We start from the raw sequence: 13,495 nt of genomic DNA, 5'->3' as shown, positions 1-13,495 counted from the left end.
TGTGAATCTAGTACTGAGCTATATAATATTGAACTGTGAATCTAATGCTGAGCTATATAATATTGAACTGTGAATCTAGTACTGAGCTATATAATATTGAACTATTAATCTAGTACTGAGCTACATAATACTGAATTATTAATCTAGTACTGAGCTACATAATGCTGATGCTGAGCTACATAATATTGAACTACTAATTTAGTACTGAGCTACGTAATACTGCATGTTATTTGTTTCTCCATAAATTAATTAGTAGAAATCGAAGAACCTCATTAAAGCTATGTTTTAGCTCAAACAATTAGTGAACACAATCTCTGTTATCTTCTGTAGTATGTTGTACTGAAGGTGAACAAGACCTTGTAATGATTTTTTTTTTTCATAACGTCAGGTTAGTAAAATCGGAATTATTAGTGAGCATGATCTCATCGGTTACTAGCGGGAAGACAACGTTCTAGTGTTTAATAAACATTGGTAGAGTCTTCAACGAGACGAGACGAGACAGAGCTTATCCAACAGAAAGAGATACACTTTCCGAGACGAGATATCCCTTTCACGACATCTTTCTGAGACGAGACTGCCTCAACGCTTGTCTCTTGGACAACCCTACATATTGGTAAAGTGGAAGCAACGCAAGTAACAAAAAACGAGCTCCATTTTGGAAAGCCATAAATAACAATAGTGTTATGAGCTGTTGCACTGACTACTACCATTCAGTTAATCGTCTGGGTATAGGTCTTCGTTCATTGTAGAGCTAGTACGTATACTACAAGTAACCACAACCATTTCTTTTAAATCCCAGCCAAGACGTTCTGTTTCTTCTTATGGTATTTAAGCCTGTTATTTTTCGTTGGAGTATTTATCGTTGATGTGTAACATTGAATTATGAGCTTCTTGATATTTGTTCAAAATTTTAAAGGAAAAAGAACAAAGTAAAATAAGACATGATCAGGGTCGCCCGCAAGATTTCTTCCAAAAAACCGACACACAAATACAGTTGCGAATGCACGCGCACACTTGGTTGCAAACGTAGTAACGTATTCATAATACATCCACGTAGAACAATAGTTATTTATGCGCATATCCTTGTTAATTACAGTAAGTAAACTAAACTTATATAGTATTTAATATAATAGAATATATGGGTAAGTAAATTAGTACGTCTCGACATGCATTTCCAAGAACTGAACTTCTTTCGAAAATCCGGGTGGGGGCAACAGCCCAGCTTGCCCGCTGCTCCGAGAGACCATAGACACGATATAGACTACAAGAAGAAAATAAAGTTCTATCATCTTACAATAGAGAAGTGTTGATAAATTCTAACTGGCTCCCATAGGCTTGAGTATCTGATACACTAACGCTATGGGATACAGTTTTATTCCCCAAAGAACTTAGGATTGTTAAGACACTTTGCAAACTGATTACCTCTTATATGTCGCAACTAATAATATTACATGTTATAAAACTTAGCGGGACAAGCTGAAGACGCCACTGAAGGGAAAGTCGACAAGAAATGTTGATACAAGAGGCCATTCTTCCTTCAGATCAACGAACTGATACACAATGCACTTCATAGAATGGATGAACTCGAGAATCACTATTGAACATTTTCTTTGTTTGCGTTCTGAGGCTGGAAAACCCTCGTACTTTACACACAGAACAGATTATTCACTCTAGTCTCCAGTATCAGATCAGTTTGAGTACAATCAAGATATTATCCATGGTAAGCGTTATGGGAGACATTATAATGATAAATGTATCTGCGAATTTGAAAGATTCATATAATGCTCTTTGTTCCATTCAATTAGTGGATGCTATTTTACGCAATATAAATGCATCTTTTACCATTTATACGAAAACTTTCCAATGAAGGACACTTCTTAACTCAATCTGGATTAACTGTATTACTAAATTTAACAAGCAAAGAACCATCTTAAGCACCAAACTCTATGGCATGAACGATATCGATGATTTAGATCTTGTTTAAATTGCTGTTTCATAGCAACATCAAAAATGTACTGGAATTCAATTTTCAAAATAATGTATATTTTGCTTTGTTTACTCGAGCAAACTTATAAAATTTGAAGTAATTTATATAAATATCAGAGCTAGGCCCCTATTAAAGTTTCTTCCACTAAACAATAATGTAATATTTTTTTATTAAAAAAAATAGAACTGATTTTGTATCTACAAGTTAACAATGTTATTTTATAGAAAATATAAAGTTTTATCCAACTTACAAACAAGAAAAAATAGGAAATTGAAAAAGAAAGAAAAGGGCAATAAAATAATGAGAATCTGATAGAAATAAAAATATATATGCACAAAGTAAGAAGAAAACATGTCTCACCGAAAGGGGAAGAAGGGTCAAATGGAAAAAAGGAGGGAAAACAAAATTTCAGGATTAACGGTGAGTCAGAGAGAAGGTTTGTGCTAGTAAAATACTAATAAACAAAACTTCCAAGTGTAGATTAGATCGATGGTTGGATGAAAGTTACAAAAACGAGTGGAAGCATAGGAGATGTGAGTATGAAAACGTAAAATGTGTGAAAGAAAACAATAGAAGCGTGGTAGCAAAGTTGGAAATATAAGAACAGTACTACTGAATATAGCTAAGAAAGAAAGAAGGGAAGTGGTTAATTTATCATATGTGTCAAGATATCATCTTATTTCAAATATAGTAGAAGATGTACTGGAAGGCAAGGGAGGTTCCTTTTGATTACCAGCATTAAAGAAATGCACATCTTATTTCAAAACGATGAGATAAGAAAATAACAAAATCACGTGAAAGTTTGTCAGTGTGCTTTCTTATTTTATTTTTAAATTTCAACGATTTCTAGTTTTAGGCCTGAGGAGATGATTAGAAAATGAAATGAAATATTTCACTTAACGCCCTACAATTATGCCTTTAGGCTGAGAGAGATGGATGAATAAGGGAAGTGAACGATGATGAAAATATCGGTTGAATGAGAATGTGGAAAAAAAACGGGTGTAACCCCGAGAAAATCCACAGATAAAATGTTGTCCATCACACACTTGGCCGGGGACCGAACCAGGGACCCCACGCACCAGAGGTAAGCACTCTGCTGCTGAACCGCAGAAGGAATTAGCTCGATCGGGAGGAAAACGAATCAGAGGGTCTTGGAAACAGTGGGGAAAGAGAACAATTTTAAATATTACTAAGTAGAGGAAGAAAACCTGGTTGAGAAATTGGTTAAAAAGGAACTGTATCGTGAGAGAGGTGCTAGAGGGAATGATGGCAGGAAAGAAGGGAAGGGAGCGAAGAAGACTACAATTGATGGATGATATCGAAACAGGAAAATCGTACGTGAAGGCGAAGAGGTTAGTGGAAGACCGTGGAGCATAGAAGCTTCTCAGTTGCAGCAAGTAACCTGCTAATAAAGGCAGAATATCTATAATGATATCCTGCATAAGAGGATAAGGACAACATGAATCTATTATTGTGTTGTGCAGCTAGAATAACACAAAATAAATTAACAAAAATACGACTTTCGATTAAATCATTGGAATAAAATATTAGGGATTATCAGTGGAAAGAAGCAAAAAAAAGGAACTAGGGAGGGATTAAGGGAATAAAGGAACAAAAGTTGCGAAAATGGGGAAAATGGTGCTGGAAATTTACCTATATACCTATTTGGAAGCAACATTTGACACCTGAAGTTCATTCTTGCTCTAAAAGAAAAATATGCGCACCAAAAAGTCCTATCCCTAATTATTACTTTTCAATCCTGTACTTTTGAAAACAAAGGAACGCTGAGCTTACGATTCGTCAGTTTATGTCTTAAACTTGCTGTTACGTTATCAAACTGAACGCCAAGAGAGAGAGAGAAATGAAGTTGCTTATCTTTAGTACAACTTACCCTTGCTTTGCAAAATTAGTCCAAAGTGAGAGAAACCGATTCGAAATAATTTGGTCCGAATCATTTAGTTCCCCTCGAATCTGCTTACTCATAAATAAATACATTAATTCATCAGCATGTGCTACACCTGCAAAGAAATGTAGAAAATATTAAGAGTGTAGAAAGTACTGTGCATGTAGTAGATTTACAAAGCTACTTCGTAAATGAAAAACTATTAAATTATAATGTTCAGAAAAATCTGATTGTTAACTTTACACATCTAATAATTCGTAGAGATTAATTTGTCTACCATAGAACTAGCTCTAATTACTATAAACTACGTGTATGTAAATACGAAATTCTGTTGTACTTAACATTTATTTCGAGTTCACCAACAAAAGGAAACGATACTTCAACTTATCTTCTGTCTAAACTAAGATCGAAAATTTAGAGAGTGAAGGTATTGTGGAGTGGAGTTTTTCTATTTCAAGTGTGGCCCTGCTGGTGCTGCTGTCAATGTGTTTTCCCCGTATCTCCCTCCAAAAAGGAATGCGGACAGGATTGCCACATTGAATTATTTCACCGGCTTTGCTGTGCACTGTCTTGTTGTTAGCCATTCTAAGTAGCTTACGATCTTCACTTGTCAAGACCATACGACTGAATGACAAACTGGCAACACGGCGGAGGTCATTCAGTTCTATCCCTATCCCCAAAGTAAAGGAAAGGCTTCCTCCGTAAGAGGGTGGCGGGAGTGGGGCAGAAGTATGTTTCACATATTTTCCGAGGGCACACTTGAAATAGAAAGATTCTAACAGTAAACAGTTCTCCGTAACTCTTTCCACCCTGACATACTTCTTTCTGCTAAATTTGGAACATTTTTGTAATTTCCTAAACTAGGATATCTAGTAAGCCTCAAAAACACAATTCTGAAAACATGTAGCAGCAGCATGTGTACACCAAGTGAAGGAATTTGGTTTGTACGTCGTGTATTTTTTTTCAATTAATATTAAAACCGGAAGTGCTAATATATTTCTACCATTTCCGATTTTTATAGAGAGATTAGAGTGGAGATGGAATACATTACTTAGATTCTTAATTGATTGCAGAATACTACTTCTTGCTCTGTATCCCCGTGTTTCTTCTACAGTTATCAAGGGTTGAAACCGGAAATGGTTGATTTCTCGGCATTTCCAGTTCCAATGGAGGATTAAGAAAGGAAATGATACCTATTCAAAGAACGCTAAATCTGTTCGGCAAAAACCCGCTTCTCGCTTTCTGTTATCGTTTTCGCTCTATATGTAGATCAATGTTGAAACCGGAAGTTGAAGTAGGTTTCTATCACTTTCGCCTTTAGTAGAGACTTAAGGATGGAGATTAAATATACAGGGTGACCCAAAAGTAGGTGTATATAGTCCCCTACTGACCAACTCATTGCTTTTTATATCATTTCTTATTGTTATCCATCAGGTAGACTTAGTTTCTTTATTATTTGTCCTTAATGTCTTTTTACTTTAACTTTTCAACTCAGAACAGCCAAAGCAAATAAACTTATAAGCTAAAATGTTATACTTGATCAGTGCAGGGGTGTATGCCTACATTTGGGCCACCTTGTATATCCTTGAGACGCTTAAAAGATTACAGGAAACCTCTTTTTGCTATCTATTACCGTTTTCACTTTATAGTGATAGACACTAAAACAGGAAATGGATTATTTCTACCACTTCCGGCTTGAGTTTTATCTCCATCAACTAACGAACTCAATTCTAAACTTTTGATCCCTACCTCGTGGCGAAAATTGATAATGATCCATCAAATATTTCTTGACATTTTTGGTCTCCCGGACGGACACACACACACTCACGGACAGACAAGATAATTATATATAAAGTACTTTTGTCAAGCCGAACTACTTTTTTAAGAAATTAAGCTTAACTTTAAAAAAAAATGACCTGCACAATTGTCTATATTCGAGTGACTGTAAATATTATTGATCTCAACCAGTTATACTACTGGTACCCGGACGCTTCAGCGCACTACCTGTACGAGTACGATGGAGTTCTTTCTATTGGAACACGATGGCAGTGTTACCAATTTGGTTGAGAAATCGTTAAATCTATGGCATTCGACTTCCAGAATATAGACCAAAAAAATATTTCCGATTAGCGACTTTTTTTTTAGTGATTTTCAAAATGACGATTTGGCGAGCTATTTACAAGTCTAGCGACTTTTGTGCCGTGAATAAATCAAGCATTATTAGGTGGTACCAGTCTTTATATGTTTTTTTTTCTTATTTTGCTTATTTGAATCAGCCCAAGAGTCAATGAGTTCGGCAAATACACAGCCTATATAGCCCGTCAAACCTCCAGAATCCGGCTTTGTTTATTGTCATGCTAGTTCTTGACCTATAACGAACGAAAAATAATTTTAACCTTCAATGTCATTTAGTTTGAGAGGTTCCGTTGAGATGCACAAATAATACAGTATTTCCGGTTATCTCTAAAAACTCGAGTAAACGGCGAAGCGAGTAAAAGTTTTTTCTTTGTAAACTTTTAATATTTGTGTTTTTTCTAAACATTTTTGATTTCATTGAAGTGATCATAAAGTAAAACATATATTGAACTAAAAAGAGATTATTGTCAAAGTATTGTGATCTAAATTACATGTAATAGAGAGAGAAAGAGAGAGAGAGAGAGAGAGAGAGAGAGAGAGATGGAATATCACGAATAATTTTAGTGACTTTTCACCCCGAATTGGAGTTATTTCACCACCCATTTAGCGACTTTTTAGTGTCAACTTTTGGCAACACTACGCGATGGTGTAACTGCTACCATTTTGCACGAAGGGATACAACTGTTATTGGCTAAAGATTTTCTCTTTCTCTGTTTAAAGTAATGTTATTAAGAAATAAAATAAAATAAATAAAAAGTAACAATTTTAACTTTATGTGAACTCAAGAAATATGAATAACTTATTGAACGTTTTTATACTGTACCTGTAACATTCTTCACTCCCATTGATTTGAGAATACTGTTCTGGCTTTGATATGTCAAATAATAGAAGTAAACAGGTCCTCCATTTGCCGCTAAGTGAAGTTTAGCTGCTCTTACAGAACCACTAACGAACTTCAATTCTGTGTCTAGCTGAAATTTTGAAGAAAGAAAAAAAACTGTAAATACATTTTTAATAATATTAATTTTACAAATACTACCGTAGTTGTTCCGCCCTAAGCCTTCGACTTGCTTTAGGCTAAAATCGTGTTTAATTAAACATTCTAAATATTTACATTTAACCCTTTCCTTTGCCCATCAACTACTTCCGTTTACATAAATATTAATGCTGAACTGAAACCTGAACTATGGTTAATAGTAGTATGCTCCGTGGGTTACCGCTAAAACTTGCTGAATACTGTACTCTTCTAAAGATAAACAGCAACAACTGTCGATAGTTTTATATACTGTTGTCATGTTGCTTAAGTTTCTAAATTATACTGTGCTTGACAGGGAATAAATATTTTGTAGATTTTGTACAACTCATTAGCCTACAACCTTATTTACCTTTCAAACGGTCTTGATAATTAGACATCGGATCTTTAGATAGAAACCTATTTTTTTCCCCTTACCTCAGAATGAAAAATAAAGCCGTATATGAAGGTTTTATGACAAATTATAGCACTAGCACCAAGTTTTATTTTGCCTAAAAATGCCTAATTGAACGTTAGATCCTATTTTTGTCTATTTTGCGCAAAGTAAACATGTGAAAATTTTCGAAAGGTTTAATCCTTTCCCCTCGAATTTGTTTTGACACAGCAAGCTGTACAGCTCGGATTTATTTTGAGATATACGCAGTATTTGAGTCGGCCAATACAAACACTCGCAGCCTCCATTTGGTTGCCTTCTGTGAGTTGTAGCACTTAAAAATTATTCTCCCTTTGAACCCCACTGTACTTTCATCAATGCTTACATTTTGTCCTGGCACAAAAAATTCCCTACACTTGTTGTCAAGATGTTCAAGATGAAAAGTAATCTTGTATGTTTGGTTTAGAATTTAGTGCCATATTTAGTATTGCACCCAAAAATGCCTTCAATTCAGGAACTGTCATGTCATGCCAAGTGGACCAAATGGATCTTTTTGTAGTGGCATTTGTATCTTAGACTTAGCATACCTGTTCGTTTCATTTGTAATTTCCTCAAGCAAAGTGTCACTAAAAAATAATTGGAAAAGTTCAATTTCTGTAGTTGGCCTTCCAACAAAATGTTTTTTTATACCCGGAATTTGCTGTAAACGGTATTTTTGGAAAATCTGCATCATTATTACCATAGGGAGTCCAATTGTTCCTTGTCAACACATCACCTGTCACTTCGTAATAATTTTCATTGGAATCGGAAGATTTATCACCACTACTTTCTTCACTCAAACTATCACTATCTAAATATTCCCTACCACTTTCACTGAAATCGGTATCTGAAGCTTCGAAAACACCTGGTATATCTTTGTCTCTCACAAACCCAACCATCTTTGGTCTTCGTTTACATTTGTATATCGCTTTTCATTTGTTGAAAACTGTCAGGAACAGCCGAGTAAGGAGTTGAATAGACGGCCAAAAAATGGCAGAAGTTGTCGACTAAATCATACAAACGGGGCTCTGTCGACATGCGAGTAATTAAAGCGTCAAAATTAGTGCGGGGTAGCCCGGACATACGAGCGGAAAGGATGGCTCTCGCCGCATTCGAGGGGAAAGGGTTAAACACGAGAAAACCACGAAAAAATTTAGTGGTGGATGCTTATAGCGTTACTGCTTCCAAAGAGTTGATGAAAGATTCTTCTATCCTTACTGATTTGGCATATATCCGATCGCACTACACATTGCTTGTTCGGGTTATTGTAAAATTAGAAGGCTAGGGAATACCACTTTCTAAGAATATTGAGCTTATTCAGGAATGAAGCAAAAAGTCGTGGAAGTGCCCGGTGAAGTTGGAGAGAAAATGAAGGTAAAACTTGAAAGTGTATTGGCAAAGAAAAGTTTGCCCCCATCATATAAGTTGATGTGGAACGTTCATTCTCTGCGTACAAGCTCATCCTCACTAACAAACGGCACCGTTTCATTATAGAAAACCTGGAAAAAGTGCTTGCTATCTACTGTGAGGCCAATTACGGCTTATGTGGTGCAGAAATGTGAAGGTGTTGTGTTTTGTACTGAAGATTTATCTAAAAACATAGTTTTATTAAAAATTCTTAATTTCAGCAATATTTAAGTATTTAGCAGGTTAAAATATAGCCTAAGGTAACATGACATGTGTGCCCGGTATCTTCTGCATCTTAAAGATACAAGGTTTCTAGAGCCGGATCCAGGATTGTCTGTTGGAGAGATGCACCAATAACTAACAAAACCAATCACACTGAAACTCTTCAGTGACATGTGACAATATTATTTACCCCTGAAACACTGATGCATAGAACGGATGAATATTTTAAATATTGTCGCAAGTGTTATACAGGAAAAAAATATTCTCTCCTCCTGGGTTCTGTTCTCTTCCTTACTTGAGAAATGTTTTATTGTTTTGCTTGGTGAATCCTTTTCCTTCAACCTTCAGAAAACCGATTTTAAACTATTGCTTTTGCAAAGCTCTGCTTCCTTTTAAGCCCCAAACTGAAACCTGATGGCAGGAAGTTTCGGAAAGTGTTGCTATTTTCACTGCTATATTCTCATTTTAGGCAGTGTATATTTACAACGAAGGGGGGAGGTGCACGTGCACCTTTGCAGCCCCCCTAAATCCAGTCCTAAAGATTTCTGTATCTTAAAAGTTCGTATTCAGATCGTAATGCGCCATTCCATTCAGAAATGAGTATCTTCTATAAGAACCTATTTTATTTTTTCCATTTTTAATACCTAACTTAGTATTTTTGGCATTTATTTTAGGCACCTAAAACACACTTTATTAGACCTAAAAATCCGATGTTTATTCAAAGCTAATAAACAGCAATGCATGTTCATATTCATCATGCTGTACTTTTAAGCTACTGCCATCTCGTGACAATTCTATAAACTAATTGAAGCCCTGTTATACATCTGGCTAGTATCAAATGGTGTCAGCTGGATTTCCCCTTCCACCTTTCTTACTAATTTAAAACATTTCTTTGACTATGTTGTCACGCTACATGCAGGCCCGTAGCCAGTCCACAAATATAGGGGGCCCTGGCTGAAGTTAGGGGGGGGGCGATCCAACCATATTATAGTTTATCACCATATTATAGTCCATTTGCAAGTCTACCGTGAAAAGTTTAGGGGGACCAGCAAAAATTTAGGGGGGACCTGCCCTCTCTAGATCCCCCTGGATACGGGCCTGGCTCCATGAATCTTGTAGCTGTCATAAAAATTAAAAAAAAAAAAAACTTGCAACCCTACTATATTTCTCCATGTAAACATAAACTTGAAAGGGACATAAAACTTTTTCCATCTTGCAAGGAGTTGAAACATGTGCAACTTTCTGGGACGTCTTGCTTACTACCTGCTATCGCCCTCCCGCTGACGTAAAGGAAAAAACAGTTTCGCCGCTTCCGAAACAACGGATTTTGTCGGACAGGGAGGGGAAGTGCGACAAAATACACGTTTTTAATGAGGAGGTTCACTGCTTCTCCACTAGAGTGCAGTGCTGCATGGGTGGAGGGTGGAGGTAGCTATCTTGCTTTCAGGAAGTTGTAACGTCTAAACAGTAAATAGAAAGATAGGGTTGCAAGTTTTTTTTTTTTTTTTTTTTTTTTTTTTTTTTTTTTTTTTTTAATGACAGCTACAAGATTCATGTAGCGTGACAATGTGCCTTTTCTTAACATTAGCGTCACTCGTGTATTTATATTCTCTTCTATATTTTCGATGCAATAAATACTTACCTCTATAAACCTATCAAAAGAGTCAGGTCCGAGAGGTTTATCTTCAAAATAAAACTTTTTAATTCTGCGAGAAACTTCTTTCGACCTCTCTGTATCCCTTTCGTAATGGAAGTGAATTGGAGCCAAACGTTCGAAATCTGCATCCAACTTTTTCAACAGCTCTGGATTAATTACGAACGCTGAAAAGATAAATAGTAATTGAAGCCAATGCTGATTGATTGTTATGGTTACTTTCCGATTGATTTCTTTTTATTATTAAATAATTCAAGGCTCTAGAGGTTTATTATTGCTGTGGCGTTGCAACCAACTTTCGTGTAAATTCAATAAATCTGATATGTTTAATATCCTTGTTTCCTAAATCCAAAGCAGCTTGTTCAACAGGGTGTCTACTAAAATTCCAAAATGAAATTTCGTGCCTTTTTCGTGACCTTTTCTTTCCCAAACCATAAAATTTAGTAACATTTTCAAGAGCGAATTTGGATGCGAATTGGGCCGAATTTTCATGGATGCGATAGAAGCGTGCTTTGCTTGCGATTTGGTAGCGTCTAAGTCAACCGTAGACATTTTTGGTGGTGAATTTTTGACGTTTTATAGAACAAAGTTTTCCAGTCTATACTTATATTTGTAGAGATCTAAGAAAATCGTGACCCAAAAGCTAAATACTTTTTCTTGACTTTCATGACCGTTTTCTAATTTCGCGACTTTTTTTTATGACTTTCGTGACCGATAGATATCTTGTTCAAAAATTAAATGTGAATTGTTACATTACTTTTTTGTCTGCAACAAGAACTATGATATTTGCTGTACGTTAAAATAAGAGCTGCAGTGTAGACACTTGAGTCATGTGCCCCTCAATTAAAGATTACTCCTTAAATGTAAATTGTAAAATTTTCCATTTTGAAAAAGGAAAGAAAAGCAAATTGGAATGAAGTGAAACGCGCTTGGATATTCAATGTAAGCACTTCACTACTCCCTTTTCGGTTTATTTATTATTATTATTATTATTATTATTATTATTATTATTATTATTATTATTATTATTATTATTATTATTATTATTATTATTATTTTAACGGGAATAATGCTTACATTGAAGAGAGCAAACGCTTACTCAATAAGTCTTAGTCGCTTCTTAGCATCACAAACTTCTAGTTTACAGACAAAATCTGCAAGGTGAAAACCAAGATGGCTACTGGATGATCCGTTTAGTTCTACACGGTGGCGTATTTAGGGCCCCCCCGAAATCTTACTTACTATAGTAAAGTATTTGAAATATCTTACAGAATTTTCACATTTTCAGACAAAGCCTCCCCCCCCGAAAGTTAGCAAAGCCCCTCCCGAAACAAAATCGTAAATACGCCACTGGTTCTACATCATATTTAAATCAATTCTTTACTTTAAAAAACTTCATATTTTTGACAAATTTTATTTTTCCTTAATTTTATATGATTTAAGTTTGAATAATCTAGTGCAAATATCAAGACGTTTTACTTCAATTCTATGATTGTATACGTATTACGTCCTATAAATAGGAAATTCAACAATGTCTGTCATTTTAGTGGAAGTAAATATCGCAACTAATGAAACCGTTTAATTATTTAGAAACAACTTTTACACAAAATGATTTTCATGGCATAATCTGGAATGGTCTATAGCTGCGACTTGAATTACGAAAATTTGATAAAGGCATTGAAAAAACAACAACAAAAACTGTAATTCCATCAGTTTAATTGTTAATTAGCTCTTCAAAGACAGGAAGTTTCAAAGATATCTTAACTTCAGGAGTTTTGCAAATCGATTAATTTTGACAAAACTGAATGCATCGCACCAACCAGGATCATTACTACCATCATCGACGAACGTACTCTAATATTCTTCGGATTTTCCAAACCTATTTTTCTCCCCACGAGTGTCATTTGTGATAATTCCTCACCCGCTGTTTCCAATATGCCTGTGGAAAACCCTAAAACTCGACTTCCTAGACCTCTATGATCGACTTTCATCGATATCTCGAAAATCGATATTGATATCAAATGAGGACTGAGATTTCATTGAGAACTTTCCTCTCTCATGCAGTGTTCGTAGTTTGAGGGAAATTTCCCTAATATAGGGAAATGTAGTAGGTAAATTTAGCAGAAAAGGAAAAAGAGAATTTTTCATAAAACGTTAAAAATCAAGGGAAATTCTTGCGCTGACTGATTAGACAATATAATCACATAACTTTTGCCAGGAATGGGACACTCAACAAACTAGGGATAAGAAAAGGGAAATTTCGTGTCAGTCGAGGGAAATTTTCTTAAGAGTCTTCATCCCGGCGAAATTAAAATACCGCTAATTTTACAGTAATTATGTGATATCTTCAAATAGATAAAAGATAATCGAAATATGGAACAAGAGCGCCCAAGACAATATTATTTTGCATAAGAAACCGTTATCACGACTCACTTATCTGCTTTCGATTTCGAGCCATTTTGAAAATCGGCATTTATTTTCGCGTTTCTAAACAGCTGAAAACGGAAAGCCACTAGGTGACTTGATAACAGTACCTCAGTACGTGATAACAGTACCTCACGCAAAATAATATTGTCTAGGGCGCTCTTGTTCCATATTTCAATTATCTTTTATCTATTTGAAGGTATCACATAATTACTGTAAAATTAGCGGTATTTTAATTTCGCCGGGATGAAGACTCTTAAGGAAATCTACGAACACTACTCTCATCTTAGAAGGGAGAAGAAGTGATGGGACAGAGC

The 13,495-nt window shown here is 35.5% G+C and overlaps 1 protein-coding gene across 1 annotated transcript in view; it reads right to left on the bottom strand.

The window, feature by feature from the left end:
• LOC145664083 (venom carboxylesterase-6-like) overlaps nucleotides 1-13,495 on the bottom strand; it is a 48,828-nt gene that overhangs the window by 346 nt on the left and 34,987 nt on the right. Inside the window, exons 7-9 of the mRNA XM_081730430.1 lie at nucleotides 10,743-10,921; nucleotides 6,850-6,997; nucleotides 3,879-4,005 (exon numbers count right to left, since the gene is read on the bottom strand). Coding sequence (XP_081586556.1) covers nucleotides 3,879-4,005; nucleotides 6,850-6,997; nucleotides 10,743-10,921 — 454 coding nt within the window. The remainder of the gene's footprint in view (nucleotides 1-3,878; nucleotides 4,006-6,849; nucleotides 6,998-10,742; nucleotides 10,922-13,495) is intronic.

Source organism: Thermobia domestica, chromosome 11 (genome assembly GCF_964235325.1).
Source record: "Thermobia domestica chromosome 11, izTheDome1.hap1.1, whole genome shotgun sequence".
Classification (NCBI taxonomy): Eukaryota; Metazoa; Arthropoda; class Insecta; order Zygentoma; family Lepismatidae; genus Thermobia; species Thermobia domestica.
The sequence above is the reverse complement of the archived record's forward strand: the minus strand, read 5'-3'. Positions and strand labels throughout refer to the sequence as shown.